Source organism: Tiliqua scincoides, chromosome 8 (genome assembly GCF_035046505.1).
Source record: "Tiliqua scincoides isolate rTilSci1 chromosome 8, rTilSci1.hap2, whole genome shotgun sequence".
In the NCBI taxonomy this organism is placed as follows: Eukaryota; Metazoa; Chordata; class Lepidosauria; order Squamata; family Scincidae; genus Tiliqua; species Tiliqua scincoides.
In genome coordinates this window covers 11,309,510-11,330,610 of record NC_089828.1, presented here as the reverse complement: position 1 = coordinate 11,330,610, position 21,101 = coordinate 11,309,510, and the positions used below count along the sequence as shown (strand labels likewise).

Below are 21,101 nucleotides of genomic sequence, written 5' to 3'. Positions count from 1 at the left end.
TTGCAGTCTAGGATTGTTAAAAATTTTCCTGCTCGATGATGTCACTTCCAGTCATGACATTCCCATTCTAAATAGTGGGTCCTGGTGCTAAATGTGTGACAACCACTGCTGTAGATCACACAAGACTTAAAACTGCCCATTAAAACTTAAAGCCTTAAAACTGCCCTCCCTTAAGACTATGTCCCAAGCCATATAGCTCTTTCCATACACGTGCTGTCAGTTCTCTTTATATGTGAATTCACTATCTGCAAATTCACTTATCTGCAAGAGGCAAAACTGCCACTTATCTCTTGTTATCTATGACTCTGTTCTTGTTATTTGCAAATACTATGCTGGTACCGCATCAAACAGGCATTGGTACTAGCCTGTGGAAAGTTGTCAGAGACATATGTGTCCACTTCCAAACTTGCCCCATCATCTTGGGCATCATCTCGGGGACTCCAGCTGAACCTGCATAACCCTGGCGATGATGAGAGGCTGATGATGAGAGGTCTCTGCAAGGCTACCTGAGGGTTGCTCGGGGGCTGGGACAAGTCCAGGGAAAGAGCCAAGAGACAGGTGGAGGAGGAGGATAGGTGAAGTAACCCCCTCTCCACTGCTGATCTCTGAGGCCTCGTTGTTGGGCCAGCAACCTTCAACGTGTTGAGGGATAGCCAACACAGAGAAATTGCCCTCACCATCACCACAACCTTCAACGCATCAAGGTATACCCAGCACAGAAGAGGAAGCATAAGATTTTGGAGAAGTTGATGAGTCCTCACTATCATCCATTCCCATACACTTCAAGTTTCTTTTTAAAGTAAAACAAATAAAAACCATGTTTCTAGTCCTCACAACTGCAGAGAAGTTTTTTAAATCATGAGAACAAAAGAAAACGAGTGGAGGTGAGAAACTAATTAAAAAACAACAACAAGCCACAGTCTTTTTTTTTAACTCACTATATCAAGATTATTTAAAAAGCTATTTTTTACAAAGCTGAATTTTTTACAAGGCAGAAACTTCAGGGAAAGAATGTGGGAAAACTGCAATCAGACCAATTTCTCCGAGGGTTGCCTGCTGCCTGCCCCCAGTTTGAGCATTAAGACCTGGCTTTGCCATATAAATGGCTTGTGCTGCCACCACTGAATTGAATAGGTGCTTTTGAAGGAGTCACCAATTTAGCACAATGAGAATTTGTGGGAGCTCTCACAACTCCTTGCATTCACATTTGCTGAAGAGTGTTGTCGTCCCGTTTCCCCCCCCCCCTTGGCTGCTCTGGCAGAGGGAGTCTGCCAGCTTCTCACAGTAATTATAGGGTGTTAGTTTTGCCTCACTGCGAAAGATAACAGTCCCCCCCCCCCCCACACACACACACTGAAGGGAAAAGATTAGAACTTGGCAAATACCAAGAGCTTTAGATGAACCAAATGGTTTAATTAGATTTTTTTTTTTAAGGGAAAGTAAAACTCTTTTGTGGTGACTCCCATAACTTCAGGAATTTTGCTCATCTTATATGTTCTGAAAAGATGTTGACAATGCCAGTCTGCATGACTGTATTAGTGCAGTGATGCAAGTTCCTTGGGGACTGAGCCCCAACCCTTGCCTCCCGAGGGCCAGCCCTGGCAAGTCAACTTCCACCACCGTTGCCATCCACAGCTGAGGGCCCATTGCCACCTGAGAGGAAGCCATGATCCCCCAAAGGCCTTGCGGAGACCTGGGGCTTGGCTGCCAGCCAGACCACTGCAGCAACTGACCAACACACGTTACCAAAGTGATATACAGATGGCCAAACTTTCACAAAGAGGTTGGGGCTCTCATGCGTCTGTACAGCTCATTGTACACTGTTTAGGGATAGGTGGAAGATTATGAAGCACTTTTCAATATCATAGCTTTGGATTCAATTGATATATTATGTCATTTTGTGGATCCTGCCCCAATCAAGAGCTCTGCTTAAAACAAGAACATTTAAATCAAGTATAAACCATTGGACGTATCTACAGATCTTGTTCTTCTGTTTGTCTGAACAGAACACCACACTGACCACAACCCAACAGTGCCACCCATGATTTTTGCACAGGATTATTGAGTTCCAGTTGCAAACTGGATGCCTGCTTTCTATGGATTCTATTCTCATCAATAACCTTTCTTTAACAACAGCCATCTTCAAAATCAAGCTCATGGATAACCTCAGTCTTCAATGAAGGGATGACATAATTTTAACTACATAATTTCATCTTTCTTTCTCTCTTCCTTGTTTCCTCCTCTCTTGGGTTTATCCCCTCCTCCTCCCCCCTTCATTCTTTTCTTTTAAATATGTGAACAATCAACCAAGCAAACAATGGAGATGCATTGGTGTGACCAATCTTGGGTCAAGACATGACCCAGTTCTGTAGGTCATGACCCACCCATCAAACATGAATTTCTTACAACACCAAAATAGCCTTTCCAGGTCTGCAGTCATTGCTGTTTATGACCAATGGTTATACACAGTTTTCAGTGTGCATAGTAAACATATATACAGTGATATCAAGTGGGCACACATCCTAGCTTTTTGGAATGCACTCAAGATTCCATAGTATGGTGGCAGTTCTTTGGAAACAGTTGAAAAGTCCTGTGCCACAGAGGCCCATGTTGCACCTGGGAAGGAGTTAACTTTTGACTTAACATGGGGTGCACTACGGAGATCACCTCCCATTGTCTTCTCATGTTTCCCTCTCATTTCCCTGCTTATGCATCACTGCCGTTTGCTCTCCATAACCACAGGGGATGGAAGATCCTCTGAGAAGCTCTCGCTCAGAAAGCTTCTCAAAGGCACAGATGCCAGTTTAGGTGTCCAGAAGGGATTAGACGATTAAGTTCCCCAATATATTCTAATAGGATCTTCCATCCCACAAACTGTCTGTCCATATGTGCAAAATCCTTTAAGTCTTAATAGAGAGATTTATTAAACAGAAATTTAAAATGTGGCATTTTGATCAGCACGTTTTGCCTATTAGAGGGGGAAAATAATACTCTAAGAATACTCCACTAATCAGTTATTCCTCAGCAGTTCTGATCTGCACAGCAGTTCTGATTAAGGTGGCTGTTACAATTTATTACTGTTTGAAAATATTGGTGGGGGCTGGGTGGGAAGCAATGTACACAAGCAATCTGCTGGATGTTCTCCTGAATAGCTTGCTGTGTGTGGTCATTGAAAATCCAAGGATAGCATTATCCCCATTACAGATCTTTTCTTTCCTGTTCTGACAACAAGTGCTGAGCTGAAAGCCGGCTGCCAAGAGACATTTCCATGTGCTCCCGTCATGTACTTTGCAAGCATCCCCCTGGTAGAACACAGTCACAGTGACAAGGAGCAAATGATGTAAAACTCCTTCCAATGAGCCAACCAGAACTGCTAAGAGCTGGATGGACTGAGCGCTACAGAGAATTCTGCAGTGCCTAATTTAAACTCAGCAGGAGCTTCATTTCTTTACACACACACACACACACACACACACACACACACACACACATCCCTTCATTAACAGGAGATATTGAGGGTGGCAATCCAGAACAAAAATGGTTTTCAGCTTTCAGTGGTTCAGCAATTCCCAAAGAGTGGGTAGCTAAAAAGAGATTAATTACAAACATATAAGAAGAGTCCTGCTGGATCAGGTCAAGGGTTCATCTACTGTAGTCCAGCTTCCTGTATCTCACAGTGGCCCACCAGATGCCTCAGGAAGCACTCAAGACAAGAAGATACCTGCATCCTGTTGCCACCCCCTCCCCATGCATCTGGCATTCAGAAATAGGCTAGCTCTAAACCCCAGAGGTTGCATTAAGCCTTCTGTGACACAAAGGACCCATTCACAGCAGAATGCCCAATGCATCTCTGAATGATTCACTGTTCTGGTCCCAGCTCCTTCCCATCAGCGAGTGGCAGCAGTAGAAAAAAATATTGGAAGAGGGTATAGAAAGAACAACATGATAGGGGATCCTATCATGGGGGGATTGAGTTTTGTCTGACAGATTCTGAAACAGAAATAGCAGTTTATTTGACAGTAATGTTTCCATCATTAAAAGGGACCCTCCTTCATGGTAAAGCACATGGATAGTGGCAAATAAACAACATATTGATATACTGCTGGTAATAAAGCTGGCAATAAAACTAAGATCTCAGAGTACGTGCAAGGTGCCTTTCCTTTGAATGACTGCCAAAGTCTAACAATAGGGGCAGGTGGAAGTTGAGCTACTGTTGGGGGGCAAAGATGACACACTTACCACCACCCCCATTTGCCTCCACAGTGGGAGGGAGAGTGATTCCGCCCTGCCTCTACAATGACTTGCCTTGAATCAGCCCCAATGCAGAGAATTGCACATCCTCCGGGAAGCTAACTAAGCATCTAGAACAGTGACTCATGTGCACCTCTGAGGAAAGGTGGTTTCTTTTACGCACTCTAAAAACTAAACCTGGTGATGTAAAGAATGAAGCCTGCCTCTGATCTTAAGCCTGGAAAAAGTAGGAACTCCTTGGCAGGGACATAGCTAGAGGGAGGGTGCAAAGCACAAAGTTTTGCAGGAAGCCTTACCATGGCATGCACTGGTTCACCAAGGGCTGGGTGGGGTGCAAGCTCTCTGTTGGGAGGCACCACCCATCTATCAATGTCCACCATATCAGGATTCAAACTAGAAGACCTGAAGATGGCCACCATGCTGCCTTTAGGCAAATCCAGGCCAGTAAAATAGTGAGGAACCTCAATGAATTGCTGTTTTACCTTGCCTTCCTCTGTAGAATACCTTGGCCTCTTCAGGCAACTCTGATGTCATGGAGTCCAACAGGCATGTTCTGGCTCAGGCTGGCAACCCCACAGCAAAATTACTCTAGTGACATTACAGAAGCTCTTGCCAGGTTGCTCTTGAAGATGAAGCCATCCTTGTCCTGGATTTTAGCTGATTGTTATCAACTACAAATGAAACTCTTCGCGGAATTTCCTGCTTACGAGTTCTATGTCAACTATTACAGGGTTGAATTTTGAGGCACACCTGAATTAATGTGCAAAACCGAACTGCAGCAGCTGTGGGAACTGGAACAGTCCTCCCCTTTGAGGGATGCCTTATCAGTATCTCCATCATAACTAGCAGGTTTCCCAAAGGCCTCGCTTATCTATTGCAGTCTTGCTCATCAGGTATATCCCTATCATAAGAACATAAGAACAGCCCCACTGGATGAGGCCATAGGCCCATCTAGTCCAGCTTCCTGTATCTCACAGCGGCCCACCAAATGCCCCAGGGAGCACACCAGATAACAAGAGACCTGCATCCTGGTGCTCTCCCTTGCATCTGGCATTCTGACATAACCCATTTCTAAAATCAGGAGGTTGCGCATACACATCATGGCTTGTACCCCATAATGGATTTTTCCTCCAGAAACTTGTCCAATCCCCTTTTAAAGGCATCTAGGGTAGACACCAGCACCACATCCTGTGGCAAGGAGTTCCACAGACCGACCACACGCTGAGTAAAGAAATATTTTCTTTTGTCTGTCCTAACCCGCCCAACACTCAATTTGAGTGGATGTCCCCTGGTTCTGGTATTATGTGAGAGTGTAAAGAGCATCTCCCTATCCACTCTGTCCATCCCCTGCATAATTTGGTATGTCTCAATCATGTCCCCCCTCAGGTGTCTCTTTTCTAGGCTGAAGAGGCCCAAACGCCATAGTCTTTCCTCGTAAGGAAGGTGCCCCAGCCCCGTAAACATCTTAGTCGCTCTCTTTTGCACCTTTTCCATTTCCAGAAAATCAGTTGGCAGTCTTGCTTATGTATTATTTTTAGAGTACTGTACAGACTGCATTTTGCTCTATATACAGAGTGTGTCTTGCATTTTGTCCACTTTTAATAAAGCGGGGGGGGGGAAGGGCAAGAACGAGACCATGATGCATGAAAGATGACCTAAGCTGTTATTGGAAGAAATACTGTTTTGCCAAATCCCAATCCACTGGGCCTTGTAAACCAGTCCAATCAATCAGAGTTGCCAATAAGCCAAGTTACAGTCCAAAGTCAGGTTCCAGGTAGGTCAATCCAATCCAGGGTATCCAAAGTCCAGGGTATCCAAATCAAAGTCCAAAGCCAAAGTCCAGTCACAATCCATAGTCTGAGTCCCAATTCAATAAGCCAAGTTAGTCTCCTCTCCAACCTGCACTCCTTCTATCACCCACCAAACCCTTTCTGCCTCAGGTGCTCCCTATATACCTGAGGGATCTCCTTATGCTCTAGTGGCTGTAGCTGTGCAGCACACCTCCAGCTACCACCTGGGCTTTAATCCTGCATTTACTTAGAGCAAGGGGCACTGTGGACACCACACCCTATCTCCTTGGTAATATCTTCCGAAATTCCAATACAAATACCTGCTACTGGAGGACATGTGAAATATGAAACTGCCTTATACTGGACTTTTAAAAACATCTTACAGAATATTGTGAAAACTGACAGTTTTTCTAGGATTCCTTTCTCAGCCATACCCGAGGATGCCAGCGATTGAACCTGGGGTCTTCTGCACACAAAGCAGGAGCATGACCACTGAGTTACAGCAGCTCCCTTCATTGGTGAGTTGAAGCAGGGCCTTCTGATTGCTGCTTGTTTTATCAGTGGTATTTACAGGGCTGCTTTCCAATGCATATTGCAAACACCTGCTCATGAGAAAGTCATTACACCTATTTCAGTGAGGAAAGAGCACAAAACAGGTCTTAAACCCTTAAATTAGTGGTTCCCAACCTTTAGAGGAACCCACAGACCACTAGGATAAAAATTGGAATCATGGTGGATGACATGTGGTTGTAAGGGGATGGTCTCCGCCCTCTCTGGTGGTCTGTCTCCCAAGTACTCCCCTAGAGGATGGAGAATGGACCACCCACAGCTGACACTTCAGTGGTTGTAGCTGTGGGCAGTCTGTTCTCCACACTCATTGTTGGTCCATTGGAGATTGCTTGCTCTGTGAGACACTGGAAGTAATCAAAGGTGATCCCCCCCCACTTTGTGGGCCACTTCTCAGGGTCTTCGGACCACCTGTGGTTCACAGACCACAGGTTGGGAACCAATGCCCTAGAGATGCAGGGCCCAATCCTATCCAACTTTCCAGCACCAGAGCAGCCGCAATGCAGCTCCAAGGTAAGGGAACAAATATTCCCATACCTCAAGACCTCTGCAACTGCTGCCCCACCACAAGATGCAGTGCATGCCCCATTGGCACAGTTGCACCGGCATTGGAAAATTGGATAGGATTGGGCCCTAAAAGGCGTGGGACAGGGTTACCTAAAGGGCAGCCTTTTCTCCAATGAACAGCAGCCCATTTATTATGTGCTTCTTCAGAGGCTCTTGCCTGGGTGCAGTCATCCTGGTAGCAATTGGATAGAGTACTTTTTTGTGCCATGTTGTTCCAGCTAAAGACTTCTCCAGGAAAGCTTGCTGGGCACTGAGTCAGTCTGAGGCAAGGACCTTTTAATTTTTTTAATTAGATACGTTAAATATTTTGATTTTGCTCTGTTTTAATGCAGAAATACTCTTACTGCTCTACTGTTTACAGCACTGCGTGTAAAAAAAATTGGTTTCTTACTTTTGTTGTTGCTGCTTTTAAATATTGCATGCCATCCTGCAAGTCCCTTGGGACTGAAGGGCAGGCTAATGAAGAATGTGAACAGACTAACACAAGTGGACAGACCAGGTGGATCTGGGCAGACCCATCTGCAGCAGAAGCTCCATCCAAGCAGAAGTCTAGGATGACATTGTCCACACTTGAAATCCTTCTAGCAGGTTATTAGCATTATGCAGGGTGGACAGAGCTCCGCTTTGGGCACTCTCCTTGCTTTGTTGCACCCTACTTTTTAAGAGCACCACTGTCCTGTATCATGTTTTAGCAGGGTACCCTGTAGTTTAAAAGGCTAGACTTAACAGCAGCCGTATTCAAATACCCAGATAAAGTTGAAAGCGAAAAGTAACAGCTGGTTAGTGTGTCACCTAGTGGCCAATTGCTTCTAAAACACTCTCCTTCCTAGTTGCAAGCACAGTACTGTATTCCAAGCGAAGTACTATACTCAGGGCTTGGGGTTATGCTTTGTGCTACATGTTCATAAATGAAATATAGGTTCTCAGCTGATTAGGGCACTAAAAGAAATAATACAAGAATCCCAGCCTCTGTACCGAATGCTTCATCCAGGCATAACTCAAAGTATTTGTTTAAACCCAGAAATCCTTCATGACTTAGGCCCTGCATACATGCATGAATAAATAAGTTAGGGACACCAATGGACTATTTCACACCTGATACTTGACTACTGCAACTAGTTGCATGTGTGGCTGCCCTTGAAGACCTCTCAGAAACTTCAGCTAGATTGAACTGGCACAAGTTAGAGGAAGAGTATCTCACCACTGTTTAAGGTTTCATGGGCTTCCCATGCATTTCCAGGAGCAAAGTGAAGTGCTGGTGTTAACTTTTAAAGACCTAAATCAGTGGGAGTGTTCAGAATAGGGCTCAGTTTGGGGGTTTTCCAACTCTATATAAAATGCTATGTACTTGGCATGGAGGTTTAATAACATCAGCTTGCCTGCTCCTTAAGTAGGAGACTGTTTTGCCACATTTGTTCCAAGCTTGTTATACAGAACCTCTGCCCACTGGAACCTAATTAGTCACCTTAGCTAGCTCTAGCAGGATATAAAACTACTGCTGAGCACTAGCAGAAAAGTAACTAGTAGGTAGCTTGCCTGTGGGGCTGCAGGTTCCCTCCTCCCAGTTCTCCAAGCAGCATCTCTTGGGTGTGGCAGCCAGCCACACACTAGTCTCCAGCATCTCTGTTCCACTCTTTTGCCAGGCAGTCAGTTAGTTCATTAGCCAGTTAGTCCATGAGTCAGGGTCCAATCCTATCCAACTTTCTAGCACTAGTGCAGCCGCAATGTAGCCCCAAGGTAAGGGAACAAATGTTCCTATACCTTGAGGAGGCCTCTGGGACTGCCTCCCCACCACAAGATGCAGTGCATGTTCCATGGGCACAGCTGCACCAGCACTGGAAAACTGGATAGGATTTGGCTCTTAGTCCACTAGTTCATAGTTAGTCTGTCTGGTTGTCCGTCCATAGATAGGTCCTCCCTCTAGCTCTCCTACTACTACCCACAGTCTTTTCAATCTCCAGGTGCTACTTTTATCCCTAAAGACCTTGTGGCCTCTAGTGGCTGCAGCCATGTAGCACACCTACTGCTGAAAGCCCAGGCTTTAACCCAATGTTTCCCAGATTCATTAGAGCAGGGGTATCAAACTCCTTTCAGACAGAGCATTCAGGATGCCTGCTAAGGGCTGGAAATGATGTCATCAAGCAGAAAGTGACATCATTAAGCAGCTGATGGCCCGAAATCAGCACCTTGCTCTCATATAGAAATTCATTAACTGCAAATGACAGAAGAGAAAATATGCAAATCTTGATCATATTTCAAGATATGGGAAAGCCCAATTTTATGTGGGCTGCTGTTTCAGAGTTAACAGCACTGCTCAGCAGCTAAGAGCCTGAGGGCCAGATAAAAAGCTTTCAGAGGCCGCATCCGGCCCCCGGGCCTAATGTTTGACACCCCTGCATTAGAGCATAGGGCCACTGCAGACATCACATCCACTCTCCTCGCACTATCTTTGGAGATTCCAATACAGAGACCCTCTCTCAAATTACAAGGCCTTTAGGAAAGGGTTACCAGATACAGTGGAGGACAGAATGCCTATACCTTTAACCATTGTAGGGAAGAGAAAATTTTGGCAGGTGCAGCTCACCATGGAAGGGTTTAAAAAGCTGCACCTGCCAAAATCCCCTCTTCTATACAACGGTTAGGTTTAGGCACTCTGTCCTCCATTGTATCTTGTAACCCTACTATAGGATGCCAATCAGTCACCTCTAAAGGGAAAGAAAAGTTTTCAAGAACCATGTCTAGACTTTTAGATAAACTTGGGCTTTAATAGCTGCACAGAAGCAATCTGCTTGAGAAGGAAAGTGACCTGAATGAACTTGGAGCACTCTTCTAAGTAAAAATTAGCTGAAAGAAATTGACTAAGCAAGCCCTATGTGGAACATTTGTAGCTAGTCCCTTTCTGTGACCAGCAAGTTCAGTCTTGGGTTAGATAGTAGGGGCAGATGTCTTTAATAAAAACAAAACAAAGTACACCCACAAAACCCAAGCCTGCCCCTACCATCAGAGTTGCTCTTTCATTTGCCTTTGAAAATGCATGAGGGCTGCCAAAGATCAAGGCACTTCTTGAGAAATTATCTGCTGGGAAAGGACAGTCTCCTGGTCGTTTTGTTGCAAATCTGTCTTGCAGCAGGATGGAGTTTGCGACCCGGAATGTCCTCTGGATTCTGAGCTGTCAGAAGCATCTGAAGCACAGAGTGCTGTACTTTGTTAAAGGGCAAATGCCAGCAGGGATCCATAAAGCCTCAGTTTGCATCTCAGAGGCGGCCTTCCATTTACAAGACAGATGGCAAAAGGGCCTTTCTCAGTCCACAAGTTGCCTGGAGACCTCCCCCCCGCCCCACCCAACAAGAGAAGGCTTACAGTTGACATTAGACAAGTTGGGCTGGAGGGACTAAAACTATTTGCTAAACTAGGGCAGTGCTGCTTGTCTGGCATGACTCTAAGGGAACACAGTATATGGGTTTATTGTATTTCTCTTTATTACAATACAGTATTTATATCCTGCACTTTCTGTTCCAAAGAACCATCACAACTGCTTAAATGACATGAAATTAAGAGCAAACAAAGCTGAATGACAAAATACAAATTAAAAGAAAGGCCAAACACATCAGCACAGAACCGCTAAGCACAGCAGCATCAATGCCAAAGAGGAAGCACTTTCTAAAGCCCTGTGGAATAATCCTGGTTTTATCTTGTGCTGAAACACAGTCAAAAAAGGGGACAAATGGATTCCTCGTGGCAGAGAATCCCAAAGCCTGGAAGCCACAATGGAGAAGGCTCTACTCTGAGGATACATCTAATGACACTAGGACAAGGAACAAAGATTCCCCAAAGATTTCAGCAGCTGGCAATAGCACACTGGAAAAGATGGTCCTTTAAATACCAAGGCCCTTAAACCATTGATGTGTACAAATGCCAATTCCATGCTTTTTTCCCCCCCCATAAGCACATTTCTAGCCCTTATGACTACTAAGTTCTGGAAGTACTTGGATACTTCCTGCTGAAAACACAACTACAAAAGATATTTGTGCCCTGCAAGGCTCCTTGCTCTTCCCTCCAACTAGCAAAATCAGAAATAGAAAAAAAACACAAAAATGCAGAAGTATGTATGGTAATAGAAACGACACATCTTGCATAAATTTACCTCTTATGCATGAGACCTTCTTCCTCAAAAATCCTACATGGAGCTACCTCTTCCTCTCTCAGCAAATGGCACGCTTATTAGTGCTGCAACATTTAATCAAGCAACTTAAAATATTTTGATTGACTAAAGCAGGGGTGCCCAAACGGGGGCGTCCAATCCAGCCCTTGGGGAACTCCCAGTCTCCAATGAGCCGCTGGCCCTCTGGAGACTTGCTAGAGCCCATGCTGGCCCAATGCAACTGCTCTCAGCATGAGGACACTGTTCGACCTCTCACATGAGCTGTGGGACAAAAGCTCCCTCCACTACTTGCTGCTTCATGTCTGTGATGCAGCAGTGGCAGCGAAGGAAAGGCTAGCCTTGCTTTGTGCAAGGCCTTTTATAGGCCATGAGCTATTGCAAGACCTTCATTCATTCATATAAGTTCCATCTCTAATAAATTCATTTATGTAAATTTATTCAAATTTTAAATGTAAATTAATTAATTTTTCCCCCGGCCCCCAACACAGTGTCAGAGAGATGATGTGGCCCTCCTGCCAAAATGTTTGGACACCCTGGACTAAAGTGATCCCAATTAGACAGGCAGCTGTTTTAAAAATTTAGATTCAGGTATATATAAGGACTGCAAGAAAGAAAGCAATGTCTTAGAAGGAACATTCCCTCCTATATGGCACAGAAATGTTTTTTGATGGTGCATGTATAACACAGCAGACATTGTCTTATAAAAGGCATTCTCCCTTCTCTCCCATAAGGCGGAATGGAGACTCATGAATGCATCATACAAAAATAAAAAGTATGCTCTTGGTTGAAATGGCTGTTTTCACATATGCAAATATGTGCAGAATTAATCAGATAAAACTCATAGAATTAATTGCTTAAGGTCTTTGTGAAGTAGTGGTTAGAGCGTCAGACTGGAGAGATACCTGGGCTCAAATTCCCACTCAGCTATGAGGTTCATTGGGTGATCTTGTGCCAGTTACTATCTTAGCCTACCTCACAGGGTTGTTGTAAGGGGGAGGACAACAAATATATGAAGATGTAATAACTCAATACCTTAAAACTCATATGCCAAACAACTTGACAGTCCCAATTTGGGAAAATGTTAAATAATTCAGAGTCCAATCCTATGAATGTCTACTCAGAAGTAAGCCCCATTATAGTTAATGGGGCTTACTCTCTGGTAAGTGTGGATAGGATTGCAGCCTCAGTTCATTATATCAATGCAAAAGGTGACAAAGAATACAAGGAGAACGTAAGAAAGAATCACTGTAGACTTCTCAGCGAGACAAGTGTGGTGATTCTCAAACTGAATTCTAGCTGTGGTTGTAGCACATTGATAGGGGCCAACTTTGAAAGCTGAATTTTGGTAAGGCTGAAGCTGAGAAAGCCACAGAGACAGAAGTGGCTTCTCTACCACAAGTCACAGGGTTGCCAATCTCCAGTAAGGGCAAGAGTCGCCCCTCCCCATGTTGGCAACATTTCTGACTGACCTTTATCTTGGTTCCACTGAAGTCACAGGAGCAAAGACCCTCCAGTCAAAGGTCACACACTGAAGTCCTGGTGGCTGCGTGCATCTACTGTGGCCACATGTGACAAATCATGCGCTAGGCATCTTCCCAGCGGAATAAGTAGAAGTCTCTGACAGACACAAGACATCAACCTGACAATGTGTCAGACCCGCTTTATTTTAAAATGGGTGGCTTGGCACCTCAGGCACCCAGGCCAAGAGCAAGGCAGCAAATACAATATGATGGGAAAGCAGAAATCCAGAAAACTCAGCTTTGAAATACAGTCAGAAGACATTAGCTCTGAAGAAGAGCAGGGAGCTCTTGGGCAGAATGTGGCAAAATCAGAATCCATACTAAGGCAGTTGCTCTAAGGGGAAGGGGAGGAAAGCCCAACAGAGTTGCATCCCCAGACACTAATGGAATGGAAGCAAGACCAGTGGTGCTTTTTCTTATTTATAGACATGAGGCATTAATGCACATGAGCCCATGCCAAACTGTGACATGCTCAAACCTTAGTACTGCAATGAAAAGCCCCACTGCCACTAACATGACAACAAAGCGTTCTTCAAAGCGATCTTCAGAGCGTTGCCCAGGCACTGAGACTGAAGACAATTGTCTGTACGAGTGGAAAGAGACATGATGGTTGCATCACTGCCCTCAGTGTACACGTGCATTCATTCTGCCCAACTGTTGCCTTCGTTAAACAGGTTTGCAGGTAATTGAAATACAAAAGCAAATGCTGCGCAACTTGTTTGCAAGAGACGCTGGTGGGATAAGCGTATGCGCTGTGGGCTCACATGCCACTCTCAACACTGGTTTCCAGTTTGACTAGGCTCATCTATACTTCAATATGCTCTTCTTGGAGGACGTCACAGTGATCCAAATACCAACACAGCTCCCATATCTACGATCAGCAACAGGTTTCAGCCTCTTTCGACCTTCAGGTCTCAGCCTCATTTGGGCAAATGGGTCTTCGATGATTATGATAATACTGTATTATTACCTTCCACAACTTAAGTTCATCATTGTCGCTTCCTACAAAAGTATGGGCAAGTGCCCCAATGCCAGTTATTATCTGCTTTCCTGTGTGTGACTCTGTTTGTTCTCCATATCCAGCACTGGAAAATTGCTCATTTTATAACTTTGGAATCATCTCAGCTGGCAGTTTCTTTTCTCAGCTTCTCTAAAACTTCATCTGCAGTCACTGGTGCCAAAATCTTCACTATTTTTTCACGAGACTTACCACCCTGTTTCGATACAAAAGCAAAGAATTTTGGATGATTTCCTTTACAGGATGATAATTCTGAAAGCTCGATCCTATCTGTAGATGAAGGATTGGTTCTTGAGCAAGTGAAAACAAATCGGGGCCACACTGGCTTACTAGCCTAGTAACGAAAACCAGAAAGTAATTTTCGGTGACAGTAGAAGGCTTTCTCTTACACCATGACTAGAGGTGTTCTTAAATGTTTTTATTTTTCACAGATTTCATTTTTTCCCTGAAGGCAAAAAAAGTGCAGAAATTGGTATTACGTGTTTTTATTTCAAGGGTGCATTTTTATAATTATAACCACTTTAAAGGTGTACTAGGTAGGTGATATACGTGGTATAGTGTCAGCAGATGTAGCTGCTGTCATTACCCATGCACTCCCCCCCCCCAGTCCATTTTTTTTTTGTCGATTTCCTGGTTTTTGGTTGTTGTTTTTTGGTGCAGATTTTGGGTTTGTGCCCCAAAATGAGAAGCGCATAAAGCAGTGTCATCTGTTTTTATTTTGTTATCACACACACAAAAAATCATACCTCTAACCATGAGTAAGAGTCTAGTCCTACTGGACCAGTAGGTGACTGGACAATTTCCAGAAAAGCAGAACTTTATGTAGGGAAACTGTATTGGATTTATTCTCCTTCCATTTTTATTTTCAGTTAGATTAGCAGTTCTCAGAATTTCCTCAAGCTGGTAAAATGAAAGCTGGCAAATAAGGAACTGGCACAACAAATTTCAAGAACCCAGGACAAGACCGCATCAGATGAGAATGTAACACACTGTACCTTCTCCAGTACAACTTCACTCTTCTTCACTTCAAGGACTTTAGAGAGAAAGCGGCACAGCTCCATGTTGGCCTCCCCTTCAGACGGAGGGGCAGCAATGGCCACACCTACTGCTTCCGTGGTCAGGTCTGTAACAAGCATTTTAGGATTTTCACCTTCAAAGTATTTGTAATGTTTTTGGTTAAGTTTAAACTGTAATTGATTTCTGTTAACTCGCCATCAAAGTCTTCTATAAATGTATCAGTATACATTTATACTGTATAAATGTATGTCCGGTATGTCCAAAGTATGTCCAAAAAAACACATACATGCATTTATAAATACTACACATGGGAACAGTGTTATTCTAGCAAAGTTTATTCTATCATTTTAAACACCAAATGAAAAACAGGGCACAGAATTACGAGCAGAAGAGATGCCCTGCAAGAGACGCAGTAGTAGTGGAGACAGTGACACTTGGCTTTCTTCCCCATCTACATCTAGTTAACGTGAATTTGTTCAATGCCTCAAAAGATGGTCTGAGTCAAGACAATCTTTGGCAAAGACACACAAGTATGAATATAGATTATTCTTTTCTACTGTCGTAGCAGCTTGTGAGTCAGAAAGCAAATACTAGGAAGTGACACACAGCGCTCTTCTAAAAGCACGCACTTACAAAGGAAACAAGCCTACATACAAACGGTAAAAGTTTCTTTTACTGAACAAAAATATGTTAGCTGAAAGACAAGCATGATCCTTTCATTTTCATCAATGACTACTTCCGTTTGCCAGAATAATGCTAGCACTTACAAATACTTACATCTACCACTCTGCATTTTTGTATAGCACTTTTGGAGTTCTCTGCAAACCAAGGGGAGAAAGTAAACACAGAAGGAGGGAGAGAGGAGCGTACACGTCAGAGGCTCATTCCTATACAGTGCAGACAGACCATGACTTGGCTATGTCTCAGCCAAGCTATAGGGTTCAGTTCAGACATTACACCATTCAAGACATGGTTTGGTCTTAATTGATCAGCTGGCAAACCAAACACAGAAGCCTTAATCTGAAGTGGATTTGTAAACCATGGTTGCTGGTAATTATGGTTCAGTGACTGTCATGAAATGGCTACGTTTTATTTGTGTTCTATTGTATTTGGGGGTACATTTTGTCTATTTCCATGTGGGAGAAAGCTTAAAACTCTGTGATGGAGTTTGTTTCAGTCAGAGCTGGAATGCAGTTTACAGACAACTTGCCAGACAAAGGAAAAGGAATGGGAATCACAACCAGCAAAACTGGTTCAACTGGTTTCAAGGGGGTCCTGGCTAGCTATTCTCCAGGCAAGGAAAATGTAGAGATCAGGTAACAGATGGTGTCGCTTCAGTTAAGGGAGTAAGCCCCATCAGACTAGAAACTCTTGCTCTTCTTTCCTCCAGCCACTGAGAGGTCAGCCAGGGAGAGCCTTCTACCCTCCTGGAAGCAAGTGCAAGGCTTGATAGTCCCACCATTCAGGTACACCTAGCTAGGACTGTGTAGGTAGACTGTACAATCAGGTTTTTGTTTTATTTTAGAATTATCCAAAAACTTCTGTTGGTTTACAGACATCCTTTGTCCAAGCTCATTCAAAACACAGCCACAAGAGCTCTGAGTTAACAATGCATATGTGAGATTCCACAGCACTCCAGTGCCATCTGTATTATTTTTCACCAGAGCTGTGGGTTAGCAGGAAATTAACCTCTTTTCCGCCAAATTTGATGCTCTTTACTTCTCTTTCGTCTTCCATTGGTTCCGTTATCCTTTTTTTCCCCTTTTACTAGCATTTTAATAAACTTTAATAATACATTTTCACTTCAAATCTGTCTCCTTGGCAAGGGGAAATCAGTGCATTGTCACATCTCCTTGCTCTGCAGGAACTACTGCAAGAGTGATTTTAATACAGAACCCTGAAAGTCAGCTGTAGTAGGAGGGAGGTTCTGCCCAGGAAGCCCCTCTGGCTAGCCTGATTACCTGGGCTGGTGGCAGTGGATTCAAACTACCAAGGCTCCCCACCCCCCCGGGAAAGTTTTGTGTTGACACAAGGGGAAGAGAGGGGAACAGGAAAGGAGTGAGAGCTAAGCATTAGGTGCTACTGCCCTGGATCAGCATGCAGGCACTGGTGGCCCCCTCTGAATCCCAACAGTGACATAGAAAAACTGAGACAAAGTGTGTGAAGTTAGGCAAGTCAACTTAGGCTCCATAAGTAACGGAGGGACCATAACTCAACGATACAGCATATGCTTTGCATGCAGAAGGTCCCAGGTTCAATCCCTAGAATTGCCAGGAAGGACTGGAAAAGATCCTGTCTGAGACTCTGGAAAGCTGCTAAATCAGTGTAGGACACTGATTTTCAACCACTGTGCTGTGAATGGTCTGCAGGTGTGCTGCGGGAATTTGGGGGGAGGGTCATTTATTATTAGGGCCATTGGGGGATGTTAGCCCCCCACCAGCAGCATGGTGTACCTTGTCAATTATCAAAAAGCTGATGGTGTGCCTTGACAACTGTAGCACCTTGTCAGTGTGCCCCGAATTGAAAAAAGTTTAAAATCACTGGTGTAGACAATACTAAGCTAGATGAACAAAAGGCATGACTCAGTATAAGGCAGCTACCCATGTAATTTTTTGCAGTGTACCTGCTTTCTGATTATGGCATACATTGTGTGAACTGAAGGGGGTACTCTTGCCCAAGGCAGAAAGTTGGGCTACAAGCTGATTTTTGGGGTCAAGCCAATTCTAGGTTTCTAAGAGTTATCTGACTCTCCAAGAGACAAACACATGAGCTGATCAAAAGAAATGAACCATTCCAAGGAATGGTTAAAATACCAACCATTTTCTCTCTGTGTTTATGATTTCTAACATACCTGTTACTGCATTGAATTTAGATCCAGGTTTGGCATGAACAGAGATGGTGACACAGCCGCTTTTATCAGTCGCCACGGGGCTTGAAAGAGCAGCAGGCTTTGCTGTGTCCTTATTCTGTGCCTTGCCCTTAAAAGAAAACAGAGAAAGCAAAATTATCAGTCTGAAAGTGGAGACAGCTAAACCAAAGTCATTTGTTTAATCAACTGGCTGATTCCTGAATCACCAAACCTCCCAATAATATTAAAGAAATTCACCTTTAAAAAAAAGAAAATTCCAATTTTCCTAAAAACTCAAAAACACAAGGAAGAGTAAAAGAAAGCCTACAGAGGAAATGAGAACAGCTAATCTTAGATACTGAAGAACTTCATATATTAATAAGCAGCATTAGTTGTAATGCAGTGTTTCCCAACCTGGGGGCCAAGACCCTCCAGGGCAGGCATTTGCATTCGCTTTTGGGATGCTACCCCTTAAGGGGGGTAGCGACCCAACCAAGGTGTTGTGGAGTGTAGCAGTTTCCAGCAGAGCAATATAAACAGCTGCACAGCAGAAACTCGAAGCTGATTATCAATACTGTCCCACAGGAGGCACGATAGTTGCAAATAACCACTCCAAATAGAAGGCTGGGTTCCACCACCAAGGTATATTTACAGCAACATAGCAGACAGCAACACACGTCTAGCTCCTCAATCCCTATGCCCCAGGAGCATTTATTTGCAGGCCTACTTTATACATAAGGCCATGCCCAAACTTAGGTGCACAGGGTTTGCACTTAGTATCACCTGCCACTTAGATACATGGAGCACATCAGAATTAAACACCAACAGGTTACATCAGGTACAGTGCCTGTAACTTTTCTCCCGTGCACAAGACCTGAGGGATTTCTAAGGTTTCAGACCTCAACACAAGGACCCCGTAGGTCCTTGTTCATATAACAGCTTGCTGGAATTCCGAGTCATACAAAATGACAAGCGCTGTATGTAATGGGACTTTTAGCTGATTGCGACTTCGATTTGAAGCTTTTACTGATGATGTCACTTCTGGCACTGACATCACTTCCAGTGAGTCCTGACACTCTAAAATTGGGTCCCGGCGCTAAAAGGTTTGAGAACCACTGCAATATCCAATTAATCCTTTCAGTAACTAGGGTTCTCAGAGACAGGATGACATTATAGTTAAGAAACCTGGATTCAAATCTCTACTCATCCACAAAGTTCATTTCGTGGCTTTTTGGGATGTCACTTTTGCCTTAACCTACTTCAGAGAGTTGCTGTAAAGATGAAATGGGGAGGGGGAAGGGAAAGAGCCTTTGCATGAAATTATGCATCAATTGATGGTATTATTTGAAAATGCCAAGTTTTTTAAAATTTTGGCAAGTAGTGGCGTCACCCCCCCATGCCATCACCCAGTGTGGCCTGCACCCCCCACACCTCCCTTGTGATGCCACTTGTTCTAGCCAAGATCCAACTTTCCATCTGTGGTCCAAATTATCTACCAGAGACTGTTCTGCCCAAAGATCCAGCTACCTCCTAAAGGAGAAAACCATGTTTACCCTTCACTTCCAATAACCTGCCCAGCAGAAGGTTTAGGAAGGGGAAATAAGTTTTTGGGATCTTTATTTCATATAACAAACCTTTACCTTTTACCTCTTTCTCAGTCTTTGTTCTTGTTCAACTTCACCCTGGTCTCTATGCGTAGTCTGTGCATTTCTAATACCCATGGTCATTTAAAGCTGATCCACACTGGCAGGGCAGAGCACAGCAGGCCATGACCATAGGGGTCATGAAAAATTTGGCTAACAGTTTGGTGAATGAGAACGAAGGCCTTGGGCATCCCCAGCTCACAAAGGATGGTTCCCGCGCCAGGCTGCTTCCAGGCAAGCACGACTGTTGCAGTTATTCAGTGCAACCTCATGCAGGTTTACTCAGAAGTAAATGCCACCATGTTCCATAATGAAACATACTCCTAGATACATATGCACAGGATTGAAGCCACAGCCTAGTAACTCCCACACCACAGTAGTGCCAGTAATTTGGTTGCAGCCTTGCCACACACTGGCAGCTCTCCTTCTAAGCATAACTAAGAACATAAGAAGAGCCCTGCTGGATCAGGCCACAGGCCCATCTAGTCCAGCTTCCTGTATCTGACAGGAGCCCACCAGATGCCCCAGGGAGCACACAAGACAACAAGAGACCTGCATCCTGGTGCCCTCCCTTGCACCTGGCATTCTGTGGTAACCTACTTCTAAAGTCAGGAAGTTGCACATACACATCATGACTGGTAACCTGTGATGGACTTTTCCTCTAGAAATATGTCCAATCCCCTTTTAAAGGCATCCAGGTCAGATGCTATCACTATACCCTGTAGCAAGGAGTTCCACAGACTAATGACAGGCAGGGTAAAAGAAATATTTTCTTTTGCCTGTTCTAACCCCCCCCCCTTTTTAATGGACACCCCCTGGTTCTGGTGTGGTGTGAGAAGAAATAGAACCTCCTCCATCCACTCCCTACAAACCAAGGCATGTAGGCCAGATGCCATCACCACATCTTGTCCCATGGAGTTTCACAGATTAATTACATACTGAGTAAGGAAATATTTTCTTTCATTCTGTCTTAACTCTCCTGACACTCAATGTGAGTGGCTGTCCCCTGGTTCTGTTGTTGAGAGAGAGGGGAAAGGACCCCCTCCATCCACTCCCTCCATCCCAAGGCATGTGGACCAGGTGCCATCCCCACATCCTGTGGTAGGGAGTTCCACAGACTAATCCAGTGGCAAAGGGTTCCACAGACACTCAGTGTGGGCAGCTGTCCCCTGGTTCTGGTGTGGTGGGAGGGGGAATAGAACCCCCTCCATCCACTCCCTCCATCCCAAGGCATGTGGGCCAGATACCACCCCTGCATCCTGTGGCAAGGAGTTCCACAGGCTCTGCCCTCACCCTCCCAACACTCAATGTGAGTGGCTGTCCCCTGGTTCTGGGGTTGTGTTAGAGGGAGAACAGCCCTCCATACCCTCTCTCCACCCCAAAGCATGTGGACCAGTTGCCACATCCACATCCTGTGGCAAGGAGTTCCACAGACTACTCACACTCTAGGTAAAGACTGCCAGCCCTTATGGACCCCACAGGACTCTTTCTTCTAGCTCACCCACAGCTCTGTGGGCTCAGTCCCCCCACCAACAGCCCCGCCACGACTGACCTTCCTGGGCATGGTGGCCCCTCCCTCCCGCCGTCTCTGGGCAGCAACCCGGAGAGAAGAAACCAGGAAACGGGCACCCGGACGGAAAGCAGGAAGGGCCAACCCCAGCATGGCACTCGTCCCTCTCTCACTTCCGGCAACAAGGAGACTTCTTGCGCATGCGGCC

General features: G+C 44.7%; 1 protein-coding gene across 1 annotated transcript; it reads right to left on the bottom strand.

Moving 5' to 3' along the window:
* Nucleotides 1-12,981: 12,981 nt before the first annotated feature.
* C8H15orf40 (chromosome 8 C15orf40 homolog) lies at nucleotides 12,982-21,056 on the bottom strand. Its single transcript, XM_066636142.1, has 4 exons — nucleotides 20,936-21,056; nucleotides 17,744-17,870; nucleotides 14,871-14,998; nucleotides 12,982-14,071 (listed from the first exon to the last, which is right to left on the bottom strand). Exons 1-4 carry the CDS (start codon nucleotides 21,044-21,046, stop codon nucleotides 13,979-13,981), a joined length of 459 nt encoding a protein of 152 aa, XP_066492239.1. The 5' UTR covers nucleotides 21,047-21,056; the 3' UTR covers nucleotides 12,982-13,978.
* Between the last annotated feature and the right edge of the window lie 45 nt (nucleotides 21,057-21,101).